Source organism: Sturnus vulgaris, chromosome 4 (genome assembly GCF_052056855.1).
Source record: "Sturnus vulgaris isolate bStuVul1 chromosome 4, bStuVul1.hap1, whole genome shotgun sequence".
NCBI lineage: Eukaryota > Metazoa > Chordata > Aves > Passeriformes > Sturnidae > Sturnus > Sturnus vulgaris.
In genome coordinates, this window is record NC_142246.1 from 18,300,195 (window position 1) to 18,321,176 (window position 20,982).

Sequence of the window (20,982 nt, forward strand, 5' to 3'; positions counted from 1 at the left end):
TGGTCACTTGCTAAATTTTAATGTTGGTGTCATTGGAAGAAATCACATGGGATGCAGCTGGTCTTAGATGAAGAACTATGGATAGAAAAAAATCTCCAGCTAAGCCTTGGCAATTACTATATAGGTAGTCTCAATAATGAATCCTAGTAGGATCCAGAGAAGATTAAAAGGAGAGTGATGTGAAATAACTGGGCTAGAGGAAAGGATTCGTTTCGTCTTTACATGTAATATGTGCCATTTCAGAACTACTGAACTTGGTCAAGTAGTTGTCCTTTCACAGTGCCCTGTTTACATTGGAGTTGCATGCTCCTGAGCAGAGTAGAAAAAACAGTGCTCAGTTTCTCTGTAAAGGATATTTATTTCTGATATCTCGTAGCACAAGCTTACTGTTAGATCTAAAGCATTAGGAGTTATAGCCCATGTTACTTAAAAATATTTCTGTTTTGAATATAGACTTTAATGATGCATGCTAAAGTGAGAGAAATTGAGAAAGTCTTGATTCTTTGTAGACACAAACTTGGAAGTTAACTACCTGAGAAAGATCTGATAAAATCTTTTGAATTTGACATCTTTCAGGTTCTGCATCTCCTTCGAGTATGGAAAGGAATGGTTAAAAGTTGGATTTTGTCTGTTCTGTGTGCTATTGCCTTTGTATTCTAGTCTCAGTTCCCTTATTTTTCATGTGTATATTTCCAGATCCTTAATTACGTTTGTTTTTCTCAGAATGTGTAAATTTTGCTGCATAATTTAGGAGAGGAGTTGATTTTAAGTAAGTGAACTCCAACTTTTGAGACTACACACTGGCATCTCTTGGTGCAGTTTCTACTGCTGGACTGCGGGTGGGGAGAAAGAAATGTTAGTTTATTGTATTTTAAGCTGCTTGTAGATACATGGAGTAGAAGATTCTATAGACCTGGCCCTAAAGATCTACAGGTTTTTAGTTCAGGGTGGCACAATTTAGAACCATGTAAAGTTGTAAATCCTTTGAATTTAGAAAACCTTTGCTTTTTATTTATCTTTTAATTATATTTTGTCGTGTTGCCTCCTCATCTATGTTCATTTAAACCTTCAGTCTTCTGTTGTTCTGTTTGCTGATTTGTTCACAAAAAAAGCATTCCCACTCTTGGGGAAAAATATAAAAAACCACTCACACTTTTTGGGAAACTTTTCCACCTCTGAAGCCCGATGGGTGCGTTCACAGGCAAGATGAGGCCTTGTGCTATTGTAGGTACTTCTGTGCCCTACCTCCATCTCATCTTTCTCCTTTAACTTCTCTGAGCAACTTGACTTTGAAGCCTTTGGCATTTACAGCTAGTAGCAACTGCATTCACCTGTTCATTGCTATACCAGCATCACAATTAAATAAATTGCCGTCTATTGGCCATCCTTTAGAGAAGAAAGGATTTTGATACAGGAGCCACAGCCTTGCATCCGTACTATCAAAATCCTTCCAAGAGCATCATAGTTCTGTTTGGAGAATAACTTCAACAATTAGATAAAAGATAGAAGCACAGATCTATGCATACTATGTTTTCTGTCTTGAAATTGTCTGTTTTAACAGCCAGCTGGTGATAAACATAAATTTAGTTCTTCAAATCTCCAAGTGAGTTTAGGGGACTTTTTTTTATGAGAAAGTTTGTTCTAGTGTTTCTTCTTGATTTTGATAATTCTAATAACATTGTACACAATCTATTTAAAATCCTGCCAAGGTATCTGCTGTGAAATGGGATGTGATCCTGAGATCCACGTTGGTGCTGTCATTACATGTAAAATGTGACAGCAGTGCCTTCTAACTTCATTGGTCTCTGTCCAAGTATCTGCGTGATACTTGTGTATGTGCAGTGTAGTTGCAGAGTTTAGTTCAGGGCAAACTAGAAATACTTCTTTATCTGCATAAGCATGTCTTGTGCAGCACCATGTAGATATACATACATACAAAAAAATCCAGACACAAATGTTTGGTTTGTGTCTTGTTAGCCGTATTTTATTACTTTGTTGCTCTTTGGTCTCTGTTAGCTGTGCTTCAAATTCCATTTCAGTTCTTTCACTGCCAACAGTTTTTCTTTGTGCAAATTGGGAAAGGCAGTGGAGGATTCATAGTGATTGAATTTACTGCCTTAAAAAATGTAACTGGAAATTCTCCAAAAATATGAGAGACCTAGATTTTAACATGAAAGAAATCTCTAGATTAGGAAGTAGCATATCTGATTTTTAGTGTCCTCATCTTAGTTATAAGGCAAAGTGTTTCTACGCTGTGCCTTTGAAAAAAAGAATTTTAAATTTCTTGCACTGTTTAGTGTAGTTCTGTGCAATTCATTGTTTGCCAGATTCGGAAAACAAGCACTTGAGTGTACAGACAGAGCTGACTGCAGAGCTGCATCTTGATGTCAGTGCAGTTTCTAACACAGCACCTGCTGCTTTTAGGAGAGGAGGTGAGTGGTCCCATTGTTCTTTACCCTCCCTGCTCTGGAGCTGCAGCCTGGCCTTTCCAGCTTTGTGGTGAGGTGAGTACTTGCTAAGGTGGCACAGGCTGGCAGTGTGCTGGAATGCAAAGCAGGATGCCTTAGGAAACCATAAAAAGAAAAAATCTTATATTGACCAAAGAGACAACTAACACAATATTCTCAACAAAAGAGGAGTTTGGTTTATTTTTGTTCCACATGGAAATGTCTTGTGGATGTGCTGGAGATTACTAACCAGTTACTAGAAATTTCAGAAGAGAGATCCAAGAAAAGGAAACAATTCTTGAAGGATCTGGCTGGGATTAATCTTTGGGCTTGTGTATCTGCCTTGACAGTCCTGCTGCTGCTCCACACTGCTTTTTACAGCATTCCAGGACTTAAGGACCCATCTGGGTTTTAGACTGTGCTTGAAGTGGTAACCTCAGGCATGAGACTGATGTTATGTCATCCCAGTTTCACACATGCAGAAAGCTTTCGATTTCTAAATCAATTCTTTGTTAAGCAGCTTTACCTTGGAGATTTAATAGACATACAAATCAAACTGTGGTTTGAAAAAATTGTTTATTCTTCATTTAATTTAGAATTAATGTTGATAAGGAAAATTCCTTATTTTGCAATGATAAATGCAATTGGTGAGTGTTTAGACTTTCAAATACAGCTCCACTTTTGGCCAAGGTTCATTTTTCAGATTAATAACAATTTTGTGCTATTTATTCAAAGAAAAAAACCCTAATCTGATTTTTATTGTTGTTCTCTATTTCTGCCTTCAGATACCTTGGCTCTTGAGCTGTCATGAGCCATGTGTGTTTTATCCTAAAACTTATGATCATAAGTGTCTTTATACCCTGGACGTCTTCCAGATCTAGAGCTTGAAATAATAAATTTTTATAAAATTCTATTTTTGCACAACTTTTTACTGTCAGCTTACAAGTAAACTTAGAAAATGGATAGAAAATAGATAGAAAATAGATACTGGCTGCCAAGATAAATGTGTTAAATTAGAAAACAATTTCAGCTCCTCTCACTGAATTTTAGGATGGAGAAACAATAAACTGGGCTTACTACCTACGTGGGGTTGTCTTCACATCAAGGAGAAAATTGAAATACGTCATGCAGTCATACCTTTTAAAAATTACATGATGATCTCTGCAGCATGTTTTTTCATCCACCTTGAGGGATACAGGTATGAAATATGGTAGAGTTTTGCCATTCATCTGCAGGAATCTGAAAAACTTCTATTAATCATTAATAGAAATTAATCTATTAATTTCTCTAGAGATTTATGCTTTCCTTGTTTCAATAAAGAATAGTTCCTAGGTGTTGATAAAGCATTAGACCAGAGAGACTGTCAAGTCTGTCTCCCATCTTAACCTTTAGTGAATACATCTTACCTGGACAGGAGCAAACTGAGGTTTAAATCTCATTTCTGAGGTAGAAAGAACTAAAATCTTATTCTCTCACCTTAAATCAGAATTTCTCTCTTGGGTAGTAAGAGCTTTCTTCCTGCCAGAAAAAAAAAAAAAATTAACTGTGACTGGCTTATCCCCATCAAAAAATTTCTGTTGAGTAGTTTAATAGGAAAACTCCTGAAGAACTTTCACTTCACCTAATTTCTCAGCTGGAGTTGAACTGTGAAGTTCTTCAAGGAGTGAATTATATTCCTGAGAGGGAGAAATATTAATTATTTGGTGTGTACAAATGAAAAGTCGTGTTACATGAGGATGCTGAAGAACCATTACCTTTAGGTCCCCAATACGGATCTGGACGTGGCAGACCTTAAGCAAAAATTCAAGGGATAAGAGAGTATTTGTGTATAAGGGAAAATGGGAACTACTGGACTTCAAGTTGTAGCTGCTGCCTGGAAATCCCCTGTTTTGGCAATTGTTGGATGAGGAATATGCCAGTGATGTGCTGGGTTTCTGCTTGGTCAGGCACCTGAGTCAGTCTGGTAATTGGCTGAGCTTTTGAATGGAGAGATGCAGGAATCTCAGCTTGGAGGCAGAGCTAAGAGTTCATTAGGAAAGAACTGTTTCCTTGTAAATTATACAAACACTCCACTGCCTTACTACAGCACTACACCTATTCTGCCTGCTTGAAATGACTTGAAAAATAAAAATAAGCGAAGCCTGAACGTTGGCTGGTCCAATGGACTCTGCTTCTGTAGCCTTCCAAGCCCCACCCTCACCATAGATGGGTGTTTGGGGTTAGAATAAAGTCCTGATGGACACACCCAGAGTAGGATTCTGGGCAGATGTATTTGTGACTAGTGTGGACAAACACTTGAAAACAAATACACAATTTCTTCTTGGATACTCAGAGAAAAGGGGAGCTGTGCTTTATGGATATAGTCGTTTACACTTGCAATAGAATCTACAAATGTAAGCCCAAGATTGTTTGCAGAGCTGCTGTTTGGGAACAAGCAGGGTTGCATGGCACTGACCTAGACTGAGTTTGAAGTAGAACTAGCTAATAAATGTGTACAAGGTTTCCAGATCATCAGCAGCAGCACAGGTATTGTGCACCTTTATTTGCACTATTTCTTGCAAGATAGAGCTATTCCTTTTTGAACATTTCTGCTGCAGGTGTGAACTACCTCAGCCACTCACCCACACTAAAAGACTTTAAATGTCTGCATTTTAGGGTAAATTCTCCAACACAGATGCAATCTCTGTATTTAATAGCCTCCTGCTTCACCAGGTGTTAAAATTTTTCGTCTCTTGCTTTGCTGCCTAAACCTTCACCCTCCTTAACAATACATATGTATGTGCTGTCACTTCTTCCTTGCAATGGACTACAGAGTGAAATTAGAAAATATATTTGTAACTCTTATTTTCAGTGTCTCCAGTGGGCTGCTCCTAACAGGTAATTAGCTCTCACATCTCACTTCACCCCACAGAAAGAGCTGAAGGGCCAAATGCAAGAAACAGAAATGTGCAAGATGCTCCAACAAATGTGAACTGTAATTTGTCAGCGCAGACATGGAAATCCTGAAATATTAATAAAATTAACCTTTTAAATTTGATGAAGCTGAACACAATACATCAGGAGAAGCAATCAAAAATTACTTTTGTTTCCTGGATACGAAAAAACCAGTAGTTTTGTTGGCGACCTGTGTATGAGATACTCCCCGAGGAAAAGGGGAATTGCTGGAATTAGAGATCAGTCAGGAGGTGAAAGAGGAAGATTCATGTTAAAGATGTGAAATGAAGTAGAGGGACATCAAGCCAGATGTAAAATTTTGCAGTATTAAAAAAAAAAAAAAAAAAAAAAAAGGTGGGTGTAAATTTACTTGGTCATGTAACTAAAAAGCAGGTGTTCCCCAGCGTGGCTCCTTCAAAGGCTGATAGCTGCGATAACTGATCACACAGGTGGAGAGACTCCCACAGACACAGCAAAGTGTTCAAAAGCACTTGCACAAATAATGTTTCTCCAGAGAGGACCAAGGACAAATGTAAGTAAATAACAATTCTTGGCACACAAGTAGAGCCTGAAGTTGCACAGATGGCTGCATCTGAGCCCACAGGCGCATGGAAATAATGTCAAAGTTCTTCAGTTTGTTTTGTGTGTTAGTAGATTAGAAAACGTTATTCAAACTACATTTGGAGGAAGCACAGGCAGAACATGAATCAGTTATAAAATTGCATTTTGGTAAGTTTATATTAATTTAGAAATGTTACTTTTGGTAGAGTTAGGAGAATAATTGGATCCTCAAGGCATTGTAGCCTAAGCAGACACATAGGTTTGGAAATTATTATCTAGCGAAGCCAGATGATAGCACCGAGATGCACTACAGACTGCTGCTGTCAGTCCCCAAAGTAAGGGCACAGGAGCTCTGTGGTGAAAAAAAGCTTTAGAAAAGTGAGCTGGAGGTGAGTCAATACCTGTTTCCTTCTAGCAGACAGTACTTTTAAACTTCATTTACAGGATGCTAGTGAAGAGTAGCCTGTTTCAGTTATTGGTAACTATTAAATGCAAACACTGCAGTTTGGGGAGGGGTTTGGTTGTGGGTTTTTTTGGTTTCTTTTTAAAATAATCTTGCTTCATTAGATAGTTTTTTTTTCTGCTTACCTGACTGTAACTGTTTTTTATGGTTTGTGAAGCCTTTGTCATTCCTACTCTGTCTGATGGAGTATCATGTCCCTGGAGGCTGCCTCCCACCATGACAGTGGTAGCAGAGGTGAGCTCTGTGTTGGCTGGTGCACAAGAAGTGGAGGAGCAGCTCTCAGCAGGTGCCATGGATGTGCAGGGTGCTGGGCACTGGGCTTTGGGACAGAGGAGCACAGGTTGTGTTCTCTCAGCCTGTCAGGTCAGCTGGACTAGAGCATAGTGACACCTTGGCAGTGCAGTTTGAACTCCTCAGGTGAGAGATGCCCAACTTGTGCTGCTGCCAGCAGGTCTGTATCAGTATCAGATAAAGCTGCAGCTTCTCCATGGCCAGGAGCTCTTCCTCTGGCTCCTGTGCTTGGGTCACAAGGCTGAGACCCTCAGCTCTGCCTGCCTGCTCTGTCCCACTGACAGGATCCCTCAGCTGCAAAACCCTATACAAAGCCTGTAGAAAAGAAATTAATTCCAGTGTACTTGTTATCTCGTCAAACCTTCACTTTCCACCTTGCCTAAAATGAGTGCTTTTCTACCAAGAATGAAGTTTGATTTTCCTTCCATCTCGCTGCCTGGAGAAACCTTTGACTGCCCCCTTGCCCACTAGGTGCCTCCTTCCCATATAGGGAACATCTGCCTTTTCTTTTACTTTCAGAAGCAGAATCCCAAATTAGTAAGTGTTTGCAATAATCTTCTCTCTCCACAGACCAAGATAATGTTCTTTCATCCTCACTATGACATTTGTCCCTCAAAATCTTCCCCATTCAGCTTCCATTCCATTCCTGCCCCAGCCCTGTGTTTGGGCCCTGCAGAGCAGTTTCAAGGGCATCAGATTCAGCTTTGATTTCAATCACTATCTTCCTAAACACTCTTCTGCCAGTCTTATTAATGTCTAACAGATCTCACAAAAGCAGTGTCAGACAAAGCTGTGCACCTGCAGCTTGCTTGCTCTCCCATCTCTACACAGCCTCTGTCATTGGAGGCATCTTAGTCTTGACCTCAGTGTGTAGCAGAGGAAGTCTATGCTGGTTTTAATAAATATTTGACAAATCAGTGTAGTAGAGGCTGGATGTTAATAAACATTTTATTTTTGTGGAAAACCCTGCCTTTCAGTAAAAATTTTTTGAATTTTCATCAGCTTTTACTTCTCCCTGCTTAAAAAAAAGAAGTAAATAAATAAAAAGAAATAAATGCTAGAAAAATACCAGGGAATACCTGACAGGCTTTCCTGGACTGTATTTTTTCACCTCAGTCAGCTGACAGTATTTAAACAGGTGTCCTATATAATAAACACAGGGGCCCTGAGATATATTTTCTGGATGCTTCCCCTAGATCTGCAATCTCAGTGAAGTAAAGGCTTTGATATTAGCAGAACTTTCTTCTTTTTAAAAATGCACTGTGAGAACTTGTCTGATGATAGCTTTAATCTTACTTGCTGTGGTCACTACTGATTTTTTTTGCAACTTGTAACATGAGCAATGACCACATCTGGACAGCAAATAAGGTTCTTTGTCTTAAAGACACAGCCTCTTCCTAATCCTGTGATAACCTCTGTCAGTCCCCACAGGGTGGTCAGAGGTACATTAAATCAGTTGTAGCACCCTGGAAAGCTAGAACAGACCTGATGCTAGTTCTCCAGAGAAGCAGCTGTGCCCTTACTGATGCAATGAATTAATTTCAGTGCCCTACCTGTAGTGTTGTTTTTCCTACTTGCATGTGACAGGACCATCTTTTGGGATGCCAACAGAAAAAGCAACTCCAAAGACAAGAGTGTATTGGATGACATTGCTATCCTCATATTCCTTTGCAATAACAGCAAGCCAGTCACAGAAGCACTGCCAGGTATCCTTACAGGGATATGGGCTGAGATTTTAGCCAGTTGCAGAGCAAGGAGCATCTCTGGTTTCTCCACACCTACCTTCAGTTTAGCTATGAAATCCTGATGATCTCAGGTGTTAGAAGGACCATAGCAGGTTTGTAGGAGTCAATGCAAAGATCCCAGCTGGTTGGAAAATTCTCTCTTGGGCATTGTTATGTATTTAGCACAGTTGACCCTGTGATTTCACCTCTGTGTGTCATTCTTCACTTGGTCAGGAATGAGGCCTCATAGCAGTTGCTAAATATTCTCAGAACAAGGCCCTGAGCCAATGTCCATTCTGTAATAATAATAAAAAAATTGTCTGACATCAGGCAAAGAGCATGAGTAGTCCTTTTCCTGTGAATTTAGGTTCTGTACATGTGACTTTTCTTCATGGCTATTTTGTAACTCTGGTGTTTGTATGACTTTCACAGGACCTATGCGGTGATTTTTGTCTACTGGTTTAAATCAGACTTTGTATATAAGTTATATTTCTTCATTCTATCAGGAAATATTTTTTAAAATGTTAATAACTGTCAAAATAGCAGGACATCAATTAACTGGTATTTACCCCATAGGGGATGATTCCTACTTGATGTTTACTACCAGCTGATGCTAATGAATATGTTTTGTTCTTGTCTCACTATACAGTGGAACAACTGACATCTCCCTAGCTCAAAATTAGCATTTTGGACACAACTGGGAGTGGAAGCCAAGAAAACTCTTCATGAAATAGTTATCTGTGGAGATGCAGACAAATAGCTCCTAGCAGGGATGAATTGCCATTAGGCAAGCAGAACAGGAGCTTTATAATTCATGAATATTTCTTTTGCATTTTTTTCTTTAGGAGGTACCTGAGGCAGCCTAACAAGCATTGCAGAAGGAAAAAAAAAAAGTAATTCTAGAAGTTGAGGTTTTTATATGCACTGAGAGAGAAATTCTGGCATGTTAAAGGCATGCATTACTATGCTGTATGTAACCCCTGAGAAAAGAGCTGGGTGCATGCTGGATGGATTGTGCATAAAAAGCTGAAGCTGTTTAACTGAAATTAATAATACATATAGAAAAATTGACTGGAAAACAGTGGCCATAAGGTGAGCAAACTGCTGACCTACATGCACATCTGAGTGAAGTGGTATTAATTGATCTATGTTATATTTGACGTGGAAGAGCAAAGCATTTTACAAATAAAACCCAAGCAAAAGTCTAAACTTTCATTTTATACTCTCTACCACTCTGTCTCTGATGCTGTAATAAAAAGGCTACAGCCTCTGCTCTCACATAATCCTTTCTCAAATTCAAAACCATTAGGTTTTATCTTTCTATACTTTCATTTTGAGAAAAGGCATCTTTTGCCACTAGAAACCCTCAGTTTACCTCGACATCCATTTCAGTATCGATGGATCCTGAAGTCATCTATTCCAGGCCAGAAGAGCATTGTGATGAACCATGGTGGGTGCACTGGGCTTGCCCCACCCCTGGGCTGTGAGGCAGGAGGAACAGGAGGGGATGCAGGAGCAAGTGGGATCATTCCCACCTTGCCAAGAAGGGCTTGGTGGTACTGGAAAAGAGGCCATGACTTGTGTAAGGGGATGTAAACCTTTAGTGGCTGGAGTTCCGAGTCCACACACAGCTTTCCATGAAGAGCATTAAGGTGTTTTGTCTTGGCAATAGTGAAATACCTTTACTTTGACCCCTCACCGAGTCCTGTATTTAGCAGTACTGTAAGGCATCAGTATTGAAGCATGCCCTAATAGTAGAGCTTGCAAGTAATATTGACAGAAGTATCAAAGGAGGAGCTGGGTGTTATTCAAAGCTCCTCTTTTGTTTTCTGAACTAGTACATCCTGCTTGTTCGAGAGCTGCTGTGTGAGCTCAGATGTGGGATTGTAGGGAGGGACTGCAGAACTACTGTGTTGTGGGCAGGATATATTGCTTGGAGAAATGTGCTGCAGGACTCTGTCAGCCAGAGATGATAGGGGAAATGAAGATGAGAGTGCTTTCTGGGAAAGTAAATCTGGGAAGGACAATAAACCTGTCAAAGAGAAAAAAATCATCTATCAATTGGTGGTAGTGGGAAAGTAACCTAGAGACTGAGAAGCATGCAGGACAAAAATCAGATCGTGTCATGCAGCTGAAAGAGAAAAGAGAAAGACAGAGGAAGGGGGAGAAAACCCTGGGAGTTGGGAGCAAGGGAAAGAAGATTAAAACTTCTGAGATTTATGGACATTATGCACCTGAAGTTCATTGGTTTTCCATTTGTCTGCTACATCTGGAAAGCAGTTTGCTTTTAGGGACTGCTTGTAGTAGGACAGGATTTTTCTCCAAAAACTCTGTAAACTACTGCAAAAATGAAAAGATTTCATAGGCTGTTTTTATTTTGGTCTGTTTATTCCACCCATAATTAATGCTGAAGATAGCTTTTCAGTGACATCAGCATCTGAATTAAAGGTACTGGGAGGATGCCATGATTCTTTAACAAAGAAAGGTGAACATTTGGACCCAGGAATGACTTCTGCAATGCACAGATCAGGAAAAATGGCATTAAGACGCAGAAAGGCTGAAATTTCCTGTGCTAGGAGACCAGGGCAGAAGAATACAAAACGACTGGACTGCAATATTGCATTTTAAAAGCTTAATTCCTACTTCTTGCTGGAATTTGGCATAAGGCTTTTAGCTTAGGGAGATTGATCAAAAGAAATACTGTGTTGGTATAACAAGAAAATGGGTGCAGAGGGGGCGATGGAGAGGACGAGTGACGCACACACAGATGGGCCTTGGAGAAATGGCACATTTCAACCCTTCCCTGATTGTCTCCCAGCCACCACTCCATCAGGATCTTCTCCTGCCTTCCTCATTTCATCACTTCCAAATTGTGCTCCCTGACAGTCAGCAGAGGGGGATCAATCAGAACTCGGCTCCTTTCAGCTGCAGCTACGGGAGGCCACGGGGGGCTAAGATCTGATTAAGGCATTGTTGAAAATAGCTTTTGGTTTTCATCTGAAACCACTATCCTCAGACTCCATCAGTGAGAGCAGGTGAACTGTGCATGTCCCGTTGTGTCACTCTACAGGCACTGGAGAAGCTACATATTTGAAAAGGAATTTGCTTTTGAAAGAGCACACAGAGCTATGGCATGGGCTGTCCTGCAACACAGCACATAGCCAGCAATAGTCACATCCAGTTTATTATTAAAATGTGGAGGGTTTTCTTACTTAAACAACAATTTTTAAACTATTATCTATAACTGATCCAGGCTTTCAAGTGGTATAAAATACTTCACAAATATGTTTTCTGCTGTCACTGTTCCACATAAATCCCAAAGCAGCTAAGTTTGTTCCTTCAGTTTCAACACACAGGACAGGTTTGTAGAGGGTCTCAACATGCATCCATAAGTGAAGTAAAATCTTCATTTTGTTGCTATGAATTAAATCTCATAATTTAATTTGTTGGGTATTTGCAAAAGGTCAGATCAATGTCAGTAGTCTAAGCACTGCTCCAGGAGTAGTGCTACTTTATTAACTAGGCAGACAGAACATTGTTTCTATGGATTGTGCATAAATAGTGTTTAGAATTTTTTTTTTTTAATTTCCTGTCTGTGGACAAGCTGGATGAAAAAAATAATAGCCAAAGTTGTGTCCTAAGTTGTTAGGGTAAACCATTTCAGGCAATAACTGAGTGCACAACATGGATCTGGGTGCTGGAACTCGTGCTATATTTCTAATTTAAAATCATTCTGCAAAGAGATGAGATTTTCCTGATTAAAATCCTTGAGAGGTCTTATATTTAATATCCACATCTACATTCCACGCTGTGCTCAAATTTAATCTCTGCCTAATAACAAGGGTTTATAATGATACTGATTCATCTAGAAGATAGAAACATCTTCAACAGGATATTTTCACAAACCAAAATAAGTGATGTAACTTCTCCATCTCAGTTCCACAGAGCAAAGGACAAAACCTGAACACCCACACTCACCTGTGTGCTGCACAGGAAAGAGACTGGGTTCCTTGCTCAACAAAGCACCAGCAATTACTTCATTTAGAGTTGTTTTACTCTGTATTGAATCTGTTTACAAGCACGTGTAGTTGGAGAAAATCGCTGCTCCAAAGTTTAGAAAACCTGTTTTCTGACAAAGCCTTTCAGCTTTTGTTCATTGTATCTGCCCTCTCTGCCATTCTGCACCCAGTGTCTTTATTTCCATATTGGCAGTGCTGTTCTTGAAGTGGCTGTGAATGTATTTGTGAAATGAGACTGCAATGGGCACCAATCTGTGTCCTCAGTCCTGATTCTTCTGTAAAATAACTCTTTGCTTTATCCCAAGCATTTATCCCTGTGCTTCCCAGTGTGGAAATTTCCACACGAGCCTTTGTGGCTCATCTTAGACCCCACCACTTGTATGTGTGGGTGCTTTCAGCTGCACAGAAGAAAGTAATTTCTTTGCCCGTGTTCTATGGGGTTTATATAAGTGAAAAATACATTAAATTATGTTAATTTATGCTATTGCCTGAGTGAAGAAAGCATTCCACCCACAAAGCCAATGATATTTATTTAAATTTTATTTTAAAAAAAGAAATTATTTTACTTAAAAGCATTAATTTCACATGGACAAGCCCGTTCTTGCCACCCCAAAATTCCCATGAGAGTGACACCAAAATTATCTTAACATGTATTAGCTCAGCTAAAATAATGTGAAAAGATCCTACAATTATAACAGAAAGATTTTTGCTTATGAGGTATAGCTAGTGAAGTGAAGACTGCATTACATATATTTATGTTAGAGGAGAATCTATTTGCATCTTGGAAATTTTAAGAGATACTCAGAACTGCATGTGAAAACTGAGCAAAGCTGTTGATGTAGAGGACACCAATTTTGCAGTGGAACTTATTACAAGTAGAGCAACTTCTAAGGCTTTTCATAAAGTCCTTTATCTTCAGAGCTCTCTTCCTCCTTTGTACTTTTGAAGGGAAAATGATGTAACAACGGGACAGTGATAGCATCAATTTCCCATAAAATCCTCACTGTGTTTACTGTCAGCTGAAGTGTTTCATTAACTCAGAACTAAATTGCATTCAGCTGATGCCACAGTCACTTTCCAAGACCAGACAATTCACCACTCATTGCCTCCTCTCCTGCAGCTCAGGGGGGTGCGGATGCAGACATGTGTGTGTAAGAACATTTGGAGAGGGAAGCCCTTGTCGTTTTCCCCTCCTCTTCATCACCAGCCTCTCCCCGTATTGCGGGCGGCTTTTCCTTGGCGCAGCAGGTGAAGGTGGCCAGGAAGGCCATGCGGAAACGCTTGTTCATGAAGCAGTAAATGATGGGGTTCACGCAGGCAGAAGTGTAGGACAGCAGGTGGATGAAGGAGATGGGAGCCCCCGAGAGACGCCGGTCTGCAGAAGCCGTGTCGAAGGCTCGCCAGGCATTGACGCTGAAGATGGGAGTCCAGCAAATGAAAAACAAAACCACGATCACCATCAGCATGCGGATAACAAGTTTCTTGGCCATTAAGTTGGCAGAAGAACTGTTGCTTCTCACTCTCTCTATTTTGTTGTGGCTCACAGCAGACAGCTGTTGCAATGGCATTTTCCTTTTTCTTTTGGTTTTGTTGAGGTAGCATCCATCTCCATCCTCGTATTTGGCGCTGCAAGTACTCACTCTTCTTTCTGTACATATAAAGTGCTGTTTAAATAGTTGGCAAAATATCTCTGAACAGCGAGCCAAACAAAAAATGAAGAATGCAGTCTAAGTCTAAATAAACAGCATAATTCATAGCTGAGCAACTGTTGCAGAGAAAGCACTGGCCTGCTTCTGAGTCATTCAGCTACTCTGAATCTACTGTCTCCCGATATTCTCACATCTGACCTCTATACAAACTGATGCAAAAGGCATAAGAATGTTGCTTAGTCCAGTATGGACAGAAGATAGATTTCAAGGTTATATGCTTCTATTTTAATTTGATAATTTTAATTGTGACATTTATTGACAAAAATGGTCCTCATCCATGGCCAGAAAAATGCCCTGGTATTTCTATAATAAACAAATTAGAAATTTAATGTATTCTGCCCCAAATCTTTGCAAACAAGCCGAAGATGAGATTTATTTGCTAAGAGCAGAGTAACTGTAATCAAGAAATGCGGCTGGCAAGTTTGTGACATAACTGACCATAACGATCACTTTTGCAAGTAGAAGGCTTTCCTTTCACTAGCCTCAAAATGACTGCTCGTATCTTCAACTGTAACTTTAAAAAACCCACCCCAAACCAAAATGTATTGTTACCTCGTGAAGATTTTCTCTGGCTGGCATCAAATTTTATTCCTCTGTAGAGTTCCAAAGAAATTAGGCCATACGCAATCATCATTATAATCCCAGGAATAAGAAAGAGTGTGAGTAGCAGGAAAGTGTACCTAAAAAATCAAAAGACACACCAAGAATATGGAATGGCACAAAACCAGAAAAAACCTCCTTTTTATACAACTGAGAACTGGGGAAGAAAGGATTTCAAGATTTTAAATTTTTTTTCATGCCAACAAAAAGTATTATTTTGATACCTCAGAAATTTGAAGCTTCCTACTTCTTCTGCTTCCCCCAGAAAGGTACAGCAGAAACAAGACTATAATGGCTGAAAACCATCTTTCATCCCACCTATGCAGCCCAGAGGAGATGGGCACTCCCACAGTGTTAAAGGGGGCAGAAGCTCTCTCTGCCCATGAGTGGGGCTCCCTGCTGTAACCAGATCAACATTGGATGCCCTGTACCTTTGGGCAATGTAAAAACTGCCTTGCAGAAGCTAAATAAGCACCTGCTGATTCTCAAAGGGGTCCTTGGAACACTAAAAATATTTTAATGATTGGACTCATTGATCTTAGAGGTCTTTTCCAATGTAAATTATTGCATTATTCTGCTTCAGAGAGATCTGACTTCCTGAGGGCAATGGCCCATGTGGGCAAAGACAGAGCAGCTGCAAGCTGGATTTTCATCCCTGGAGCCATGCAGAGCTCCTGAGGAGAGATCCCAGTACTGGCAATCTCTTTGGTAAAAGAAGTAGCTTTTACTTGGTTTCACATCTGCTGCTCTCCTAGTCAGCTTCTCTGATGTGATGACAAGTTGGGGAAATAATGAAGTTTAAATGCATCCATGAGCCTATGTCTCTCCTGATCCCTGTGACTTTGGTGCAAACTCAGTAACACACCCGGGAATCTGTAGGGAGAGCACAGAGAAGAGCATTTTGTCCTGTACCCTTCCTCCTCATGCCACCAAATACTTGAGGCTACTGCTGAAAGCATTAACACAAAATTACTCTCTTTGTGGATGTGCCGTACCTAAATGGTGCAGACTTTAATCTTTTTCCCAGTTCCAACTGACCTTCAGTATCAAAAATCTTACACATTCTCAGTGCCAGTCAGTGTTTAGTCAATGTGCAAGGACATCATGTCTAAGTACTATTGCAATTTGATATTGCTGCTGTTTACTCTGCCTGGAGGTTTAGGACTGGGATCATGTCTCTCCCCACTTCTCTCTGCCCTTATTCTCCATAAGCAACTAAAAGGATTCTCAAATGAGACATTTTCAGCCTCATATTCTACTTCTCTGCAACAGAGAACCTTCAAACAAAGCAACAGCCAAGGCAGCACACAGAAGAGTGTTTGTAAGTGTCTGCATTTCTCAAAGATTAATCAAGGATTTCTCTGAGAATGTTGAAGTTTATGTGTAAATGAGTGAAAGCAGTATTCCTACCACAAGTGACAGATCCTTTCTTTACAGTGACACTTGGGGCTTAGCAGACCATGGTGTGAGAATCATTGCCATCTTGGGCAGTCTTTCCTATGACAAGGGAAAAGTCATGCAAATGTCAAAATGCAAGCAGCTTTAAAATGTTGGGGTTTTTTACATCTTAAATAAGCATGATAGAGTGCAAACATTTTGCTGAAGGTTAATACTTGATTTTCCACAGGCTTATTGCTACCATGAAATCCCGTTTTCCAGCAGATAATTACACATTTGCTAACAGCCAGTTATGTCTTACCAGGACTGCTGAATGACATCGCTTGGCCAAAGGAGCCGGCACATATTTGCTGTGGTGTTGTTGTACTTGGTGAAAGGTACCAGTTTGCTGTAGATTGGGTATGGTGTCATGATAATAAAGGAGACACACCAGGTGGCAGCAATCACTCTCAGGGCATGAGATTTTGTCTGCCAGACCCTGGACTGCAGTGGTTTGCAAATGGCACTGTACCTCTCCAAAGATATGGCAACCAGGTTGAATGTAGAGACACTGACAGAGACACCTATGTATTTAAAATGAAGAAAAAGGTTATTCCCTTGTTTTAAAGGTTATGCTATGTTCAAATGGTCTTGCTAGCTTGCTGTATGCATACAAAAATATTAAAATATAGCAAACTATTTATAAGCAGAAGTATTTATAAAAACCACACTGATTGAGTGAAGAATGTGTGGGCAGTGGGTCTGGGTCTCCAGACTGCTCCAGACTGATATTCCTGCTCTGTGTTTCTCTTACTCCAAAAGTCCAAGAAAAAATACACACTCTGTCAAACCATAAAATTCTGGTAACAGGGAAAGAAGACAGTTTTACTCCTAATTATTTTCTTCACTGCTGTAGTTTATTCATTCCACTAATTGCACTGAAATTCAAACAAAGCATTTGAAATCGGTTAATTACTCTCTTAAGACAGATGTTCACAGTCCCTTTTCTATTGCTTTAATTTTTTGAGTGTCCTGCTTGACTTGTGATCTGATTTTCTCATTCAAGAGAGTTAAATCTATTACAACTTTTTAATTAGATGCTAATGGAGTTACAAACAAGGAGAAATGAAGTCATGAAGCAGAACCTTTGCCCTTTATTTCTTCTGTTCATATTTTATCAAATACAGTGTGGTTTTCTGTGTTTCTCTCATTGAGGTACTGAAGTTCACCAATGTACAATTATAAATATTTCTTCTTAACTTCGCCACAAATTTTTCTTTCAGTGAATGAGCTTTTATTTGTCTTTATGAATGTGGGTCAGACTATAAAATGCCAATATTGTTACAATTTACTTTACAGAAATAATCTGTAATTGAAAATTTATCTTTCTACATATTAAAATGAAAAACTGAGCATAGTTGATGCAATGGTTGTCAGTGTCTGTTTGTGATGCCTCTGTTACCTGAACCTTTAGTGGGAATTCTTACTATTCTTAAAATAAAACAGCTTCATAATGAGAAACTTTATGTTGGTCTGTTTCACTGGATTTTTATAAAATAATTTACGTGGTGTGAATAAGAGGAAGATGACAATGCTTCAGTAACGTTTTATGGTATTTTTGCCAGCAATTAATTATAATTGTTTAAACATGGCCTTTAGTTTTATTGGTTTTATCTACAAAAATATGTTGATTTCCCATTCGCACACTTTAGGTGTGTACTTTCACATTACATCAAAGTTCTCAAGGGCATGAGTTGAAAGGGGACCTGAGGTTTCTGCAATCAACTAAGGGTCTCCCAGAGTGGCAAAAACTTTACATATTGTTCTCCTTCTTTTTCTTTTTTCCTTTTCTTTTTCCTTTTTTCTTTATCTTTTTCTTTTTCTTTTTCTTTTTCTTTTTCTTTTTCTTTTTCTTTTTCTTTTTCTTTTTCTTTTTCTTTTTCTTTTTCTTTTTCTTTTTCTTTTTCTTTTCCTTTTCCTTTTCCTTTTTCTTTTTGTCTCATTTCTCTTTTTCTTTTTTTTCTTTTAATTTTTCTTCTTTTTTTCTTTTAATTTTTCTTCCGTTTCTTTTGTTTCATTGGTTTGTTTTGTTTTGTTTGCTTGGGGTTGTTTTGGTTAAGAAACAAGCAAATGGAGAGGAAATATTAAAGTGAGACAAAAATCACTTACACACACATACACAACCCAGACATTTTGAAACTCCTAGCTCCTGGCTCCACAACCAAAAGGAGTATGGCAAGGCATATAAAAGTGATGCTTCTTAAAGTCATCCTCTAAAATCTTTATGTGTGTTTTATGGTCTTCTGGTGAGCTCTGATCATACCGGGTCTGTCTGCTAAGAGTACTTGCTCCAACTTCCAGCTCTGAAAAAATTACACCTACTTTGGCCTATTTCTCTTTTCTTTTTTTTATGTATCACTGCTGCCAAAAATCTGTGGGTAAAATCTGCCCTTACTGAGGGTGTACAAGCCCATCATTTCTGGTGGGTGATCTGAACACTGGTAAGAATCTTGTCAGTGATGGGTAAGCAAGTGCATGTGCTGGGTTCTTCATTAAAGTTTAACCATGCAACATCTTCACATCCAGCAAAACACTTCTGTATGTCAATAAAGTTAAGTGTGCGCCTCTGTATTTTGCTGTATCAGACCAAGGACACCAGAACCATGAAGATTTGCACTACAAAGTTGTCTCTTCATAATACTGGTAACTTCAATGGTGGATGGAAACAGTCAGCCTCTTAGAGATCTTTAAATACCTTCTCACCTGTCTCATCAGTCAGTCTTCAAAATAGGTATAAACTTCTCAGACTTACCCATGAAGTAAGTGGCAGTTTTGCAAACAGCACTTCCAAAAATAAAATCTTTTAGCAGGTTGGGAATGAGGGTGAAAGGCATGCAGAAAAGGCAGAGCATCAGGTCGCTGACTGCTAGTGACAGCAGAAATGTATTGGTGACTGTTCTCATCCGCTTGTTTCTTATCAGCACCATAATCACCAGAATGTTCCCCAAAATGCTGAGCAGAAATATCAAGCAATACAGCAGAATCCGTATTATCTGATGCAAATCTGAAAATTGTCACAAGAAAAGATCAGTTACACAGTATTCAACTCAGATTAATATTATATATTTCAACCTTCAACCAAAAGGTAAAAACCTCTCTGTATTCAATTTTATGTCTTTACACTAATGTAAAATCAGTGAAAGTGCTGAAATTCTTAAATATATTCTGAGCTATCTAAATTGCATAGCATTAAATTACAAGGTAAGCAATACAATGTACATTTGGAGAGTCAAATACAACTTCTTAAAGCATGTGTTTCTCATGTTACTTACTGTGCGCCACTTACCACGGGAGATCCTATTTTTATGCAAAAGTAAGAAAAGATCAAAGATCAAGCAATCAAAAGACATTTTAATACATGGATTTTTTTCAGCTTCAGAGTGCTATAATTTCATATTAAATCACTTTCATACATGGTATCAGATCTGATCACTCCATTGTTACTGAATTGAGTAAAAATCAAGTTTCTCCAAGTCCTTAGCAGAGGTGTTTGCATTTTGTGCTCCAAAGTGTTACTGTTTTAGTTTTCCATTATATCCAAATTTTGTCCTAGTTCAATTTTGAACTTGGAAAACCAGCACATACTAAATTTTTTGCTGCCTGTTTATCATACTAACTTAAAAGCAAGCAGTTGATTTTGCACTCTCTCAGAGAAAATGCCTTGCATAGCTCTTTCTTTCTATAGTATCTCTACATCCAGCTAGGACTAAAACTCCCTGGAAAAAAATCAATTTTCCATACATACCTTTAGAAGGATAAGGTACATCTTCCACACAGAAAAAAGTGTCATTTTCCAAGATGATATCACAGAGGAAATCAGTAATGTTGGTACCATTCCCAAGGAAGCTGCTAGCATCAACTATTTCCATTCTTCAGTATCCACAGGTTAGTTTTTGATGCTTTGATGAAGAAGAAAGTGCGTTTGTAACTACCTGCCCATGCTTTCAGTGAGCAAATACATTTCTGAATGAAGTCTCTAGAAGAAATACAGGAGAGGCAGCTGTGCAAGGAAGCTGTTCTGACGCTCTGGCAGGAGCACCCAGCACACAGAGACCTGTTCTGGCTGAACAAGATTTATTCCAGGGGCACACACGGCAGTTCAGAAAAGCAAAGTGTGTGTGCACATCCACACTCACACGTATGCACACACACACACACACACACACACACACACACATCCCCTCCGGCACCTCTTAGATCCACCCTCTTCTGTTACTGCTCTACTGTTGGGATTATAAACAGGCTAGAAAAAGATTACAGCATTAACCCCTTGCAAGATTGCTTCTGCTCATGTCTCTGCAACATTTCTCAGTCAGTCTGTTATGTCACAGCCTGTAAATGAGACCCAGTGAGTGAGGAGAGTGATTAATCTCTCAACTAACATTTAAAATGGTAAGAGTCGTTTAATAAAAGGGCAGAGAAGAGAAAAACATAGTGAAGATTTTGCATTCCTTACATGGAAATTATTCTTGTCTTCGTATTTTTCAGAGTAAACTGAAGATAGGGTAGACTCAGAAAAATAAAAGCAGCTACATTTATCTCATTTGGCTAAGTGCTTAATTTCATACAAAACTGCTGTACGTGCCCGATCCAAACCCCAGCAAGTCAATAGAAGAACTCACTAATTTTACTTAGTGCATCAAATCTTATGAGAGTATATTAGAATTGTCAGCTAATATAAACAGAAGCCTATAAATTTCTTCTGTGCAAGAACTTGCATATGACTTGGAAAACTGGATAAAACTGATAAATTGTGGCACATTAGTAACACACCATTGGAAAACACAAAAATCTTGA

At 39.1% G+C, this 20,982-nt stretch overlaps 1 protein-coding gene across 1 annotated transcript; it reads right to left on the reverse strand.

Moving 5' to 3' along the window:
• Positions 1–12,961: 12,961 nt before the first annotated feature.
• CCKAR (cholecystokinin A receptor) lies at positions 12,962–20,526 on the reverse strand. Its single transcript, XM_014891514.2, has 5 exons — positions 19,931–20,526; positions 18,938–19,189; positions 16,448–16,709; positions 14,701–14,828; positions 12,962–14,087 (listed from the first exon to the last, which is right to left on the reverse strand). The coding sequence occupies exons 1-5, from the start codon at positions 20,052–20,054 to the stop codon at positions 13,561–13,563; spliced, it is 1,293 nt and encodes a 430-aa protein (XP_014747000.1). The 5' UTR covers positions 20,055–20,526; the 3' UTR covers positions 12,962–13,560.
• Between the last annotated feature and the right edge of the window lie 456 nt (positions 20,527–20,982).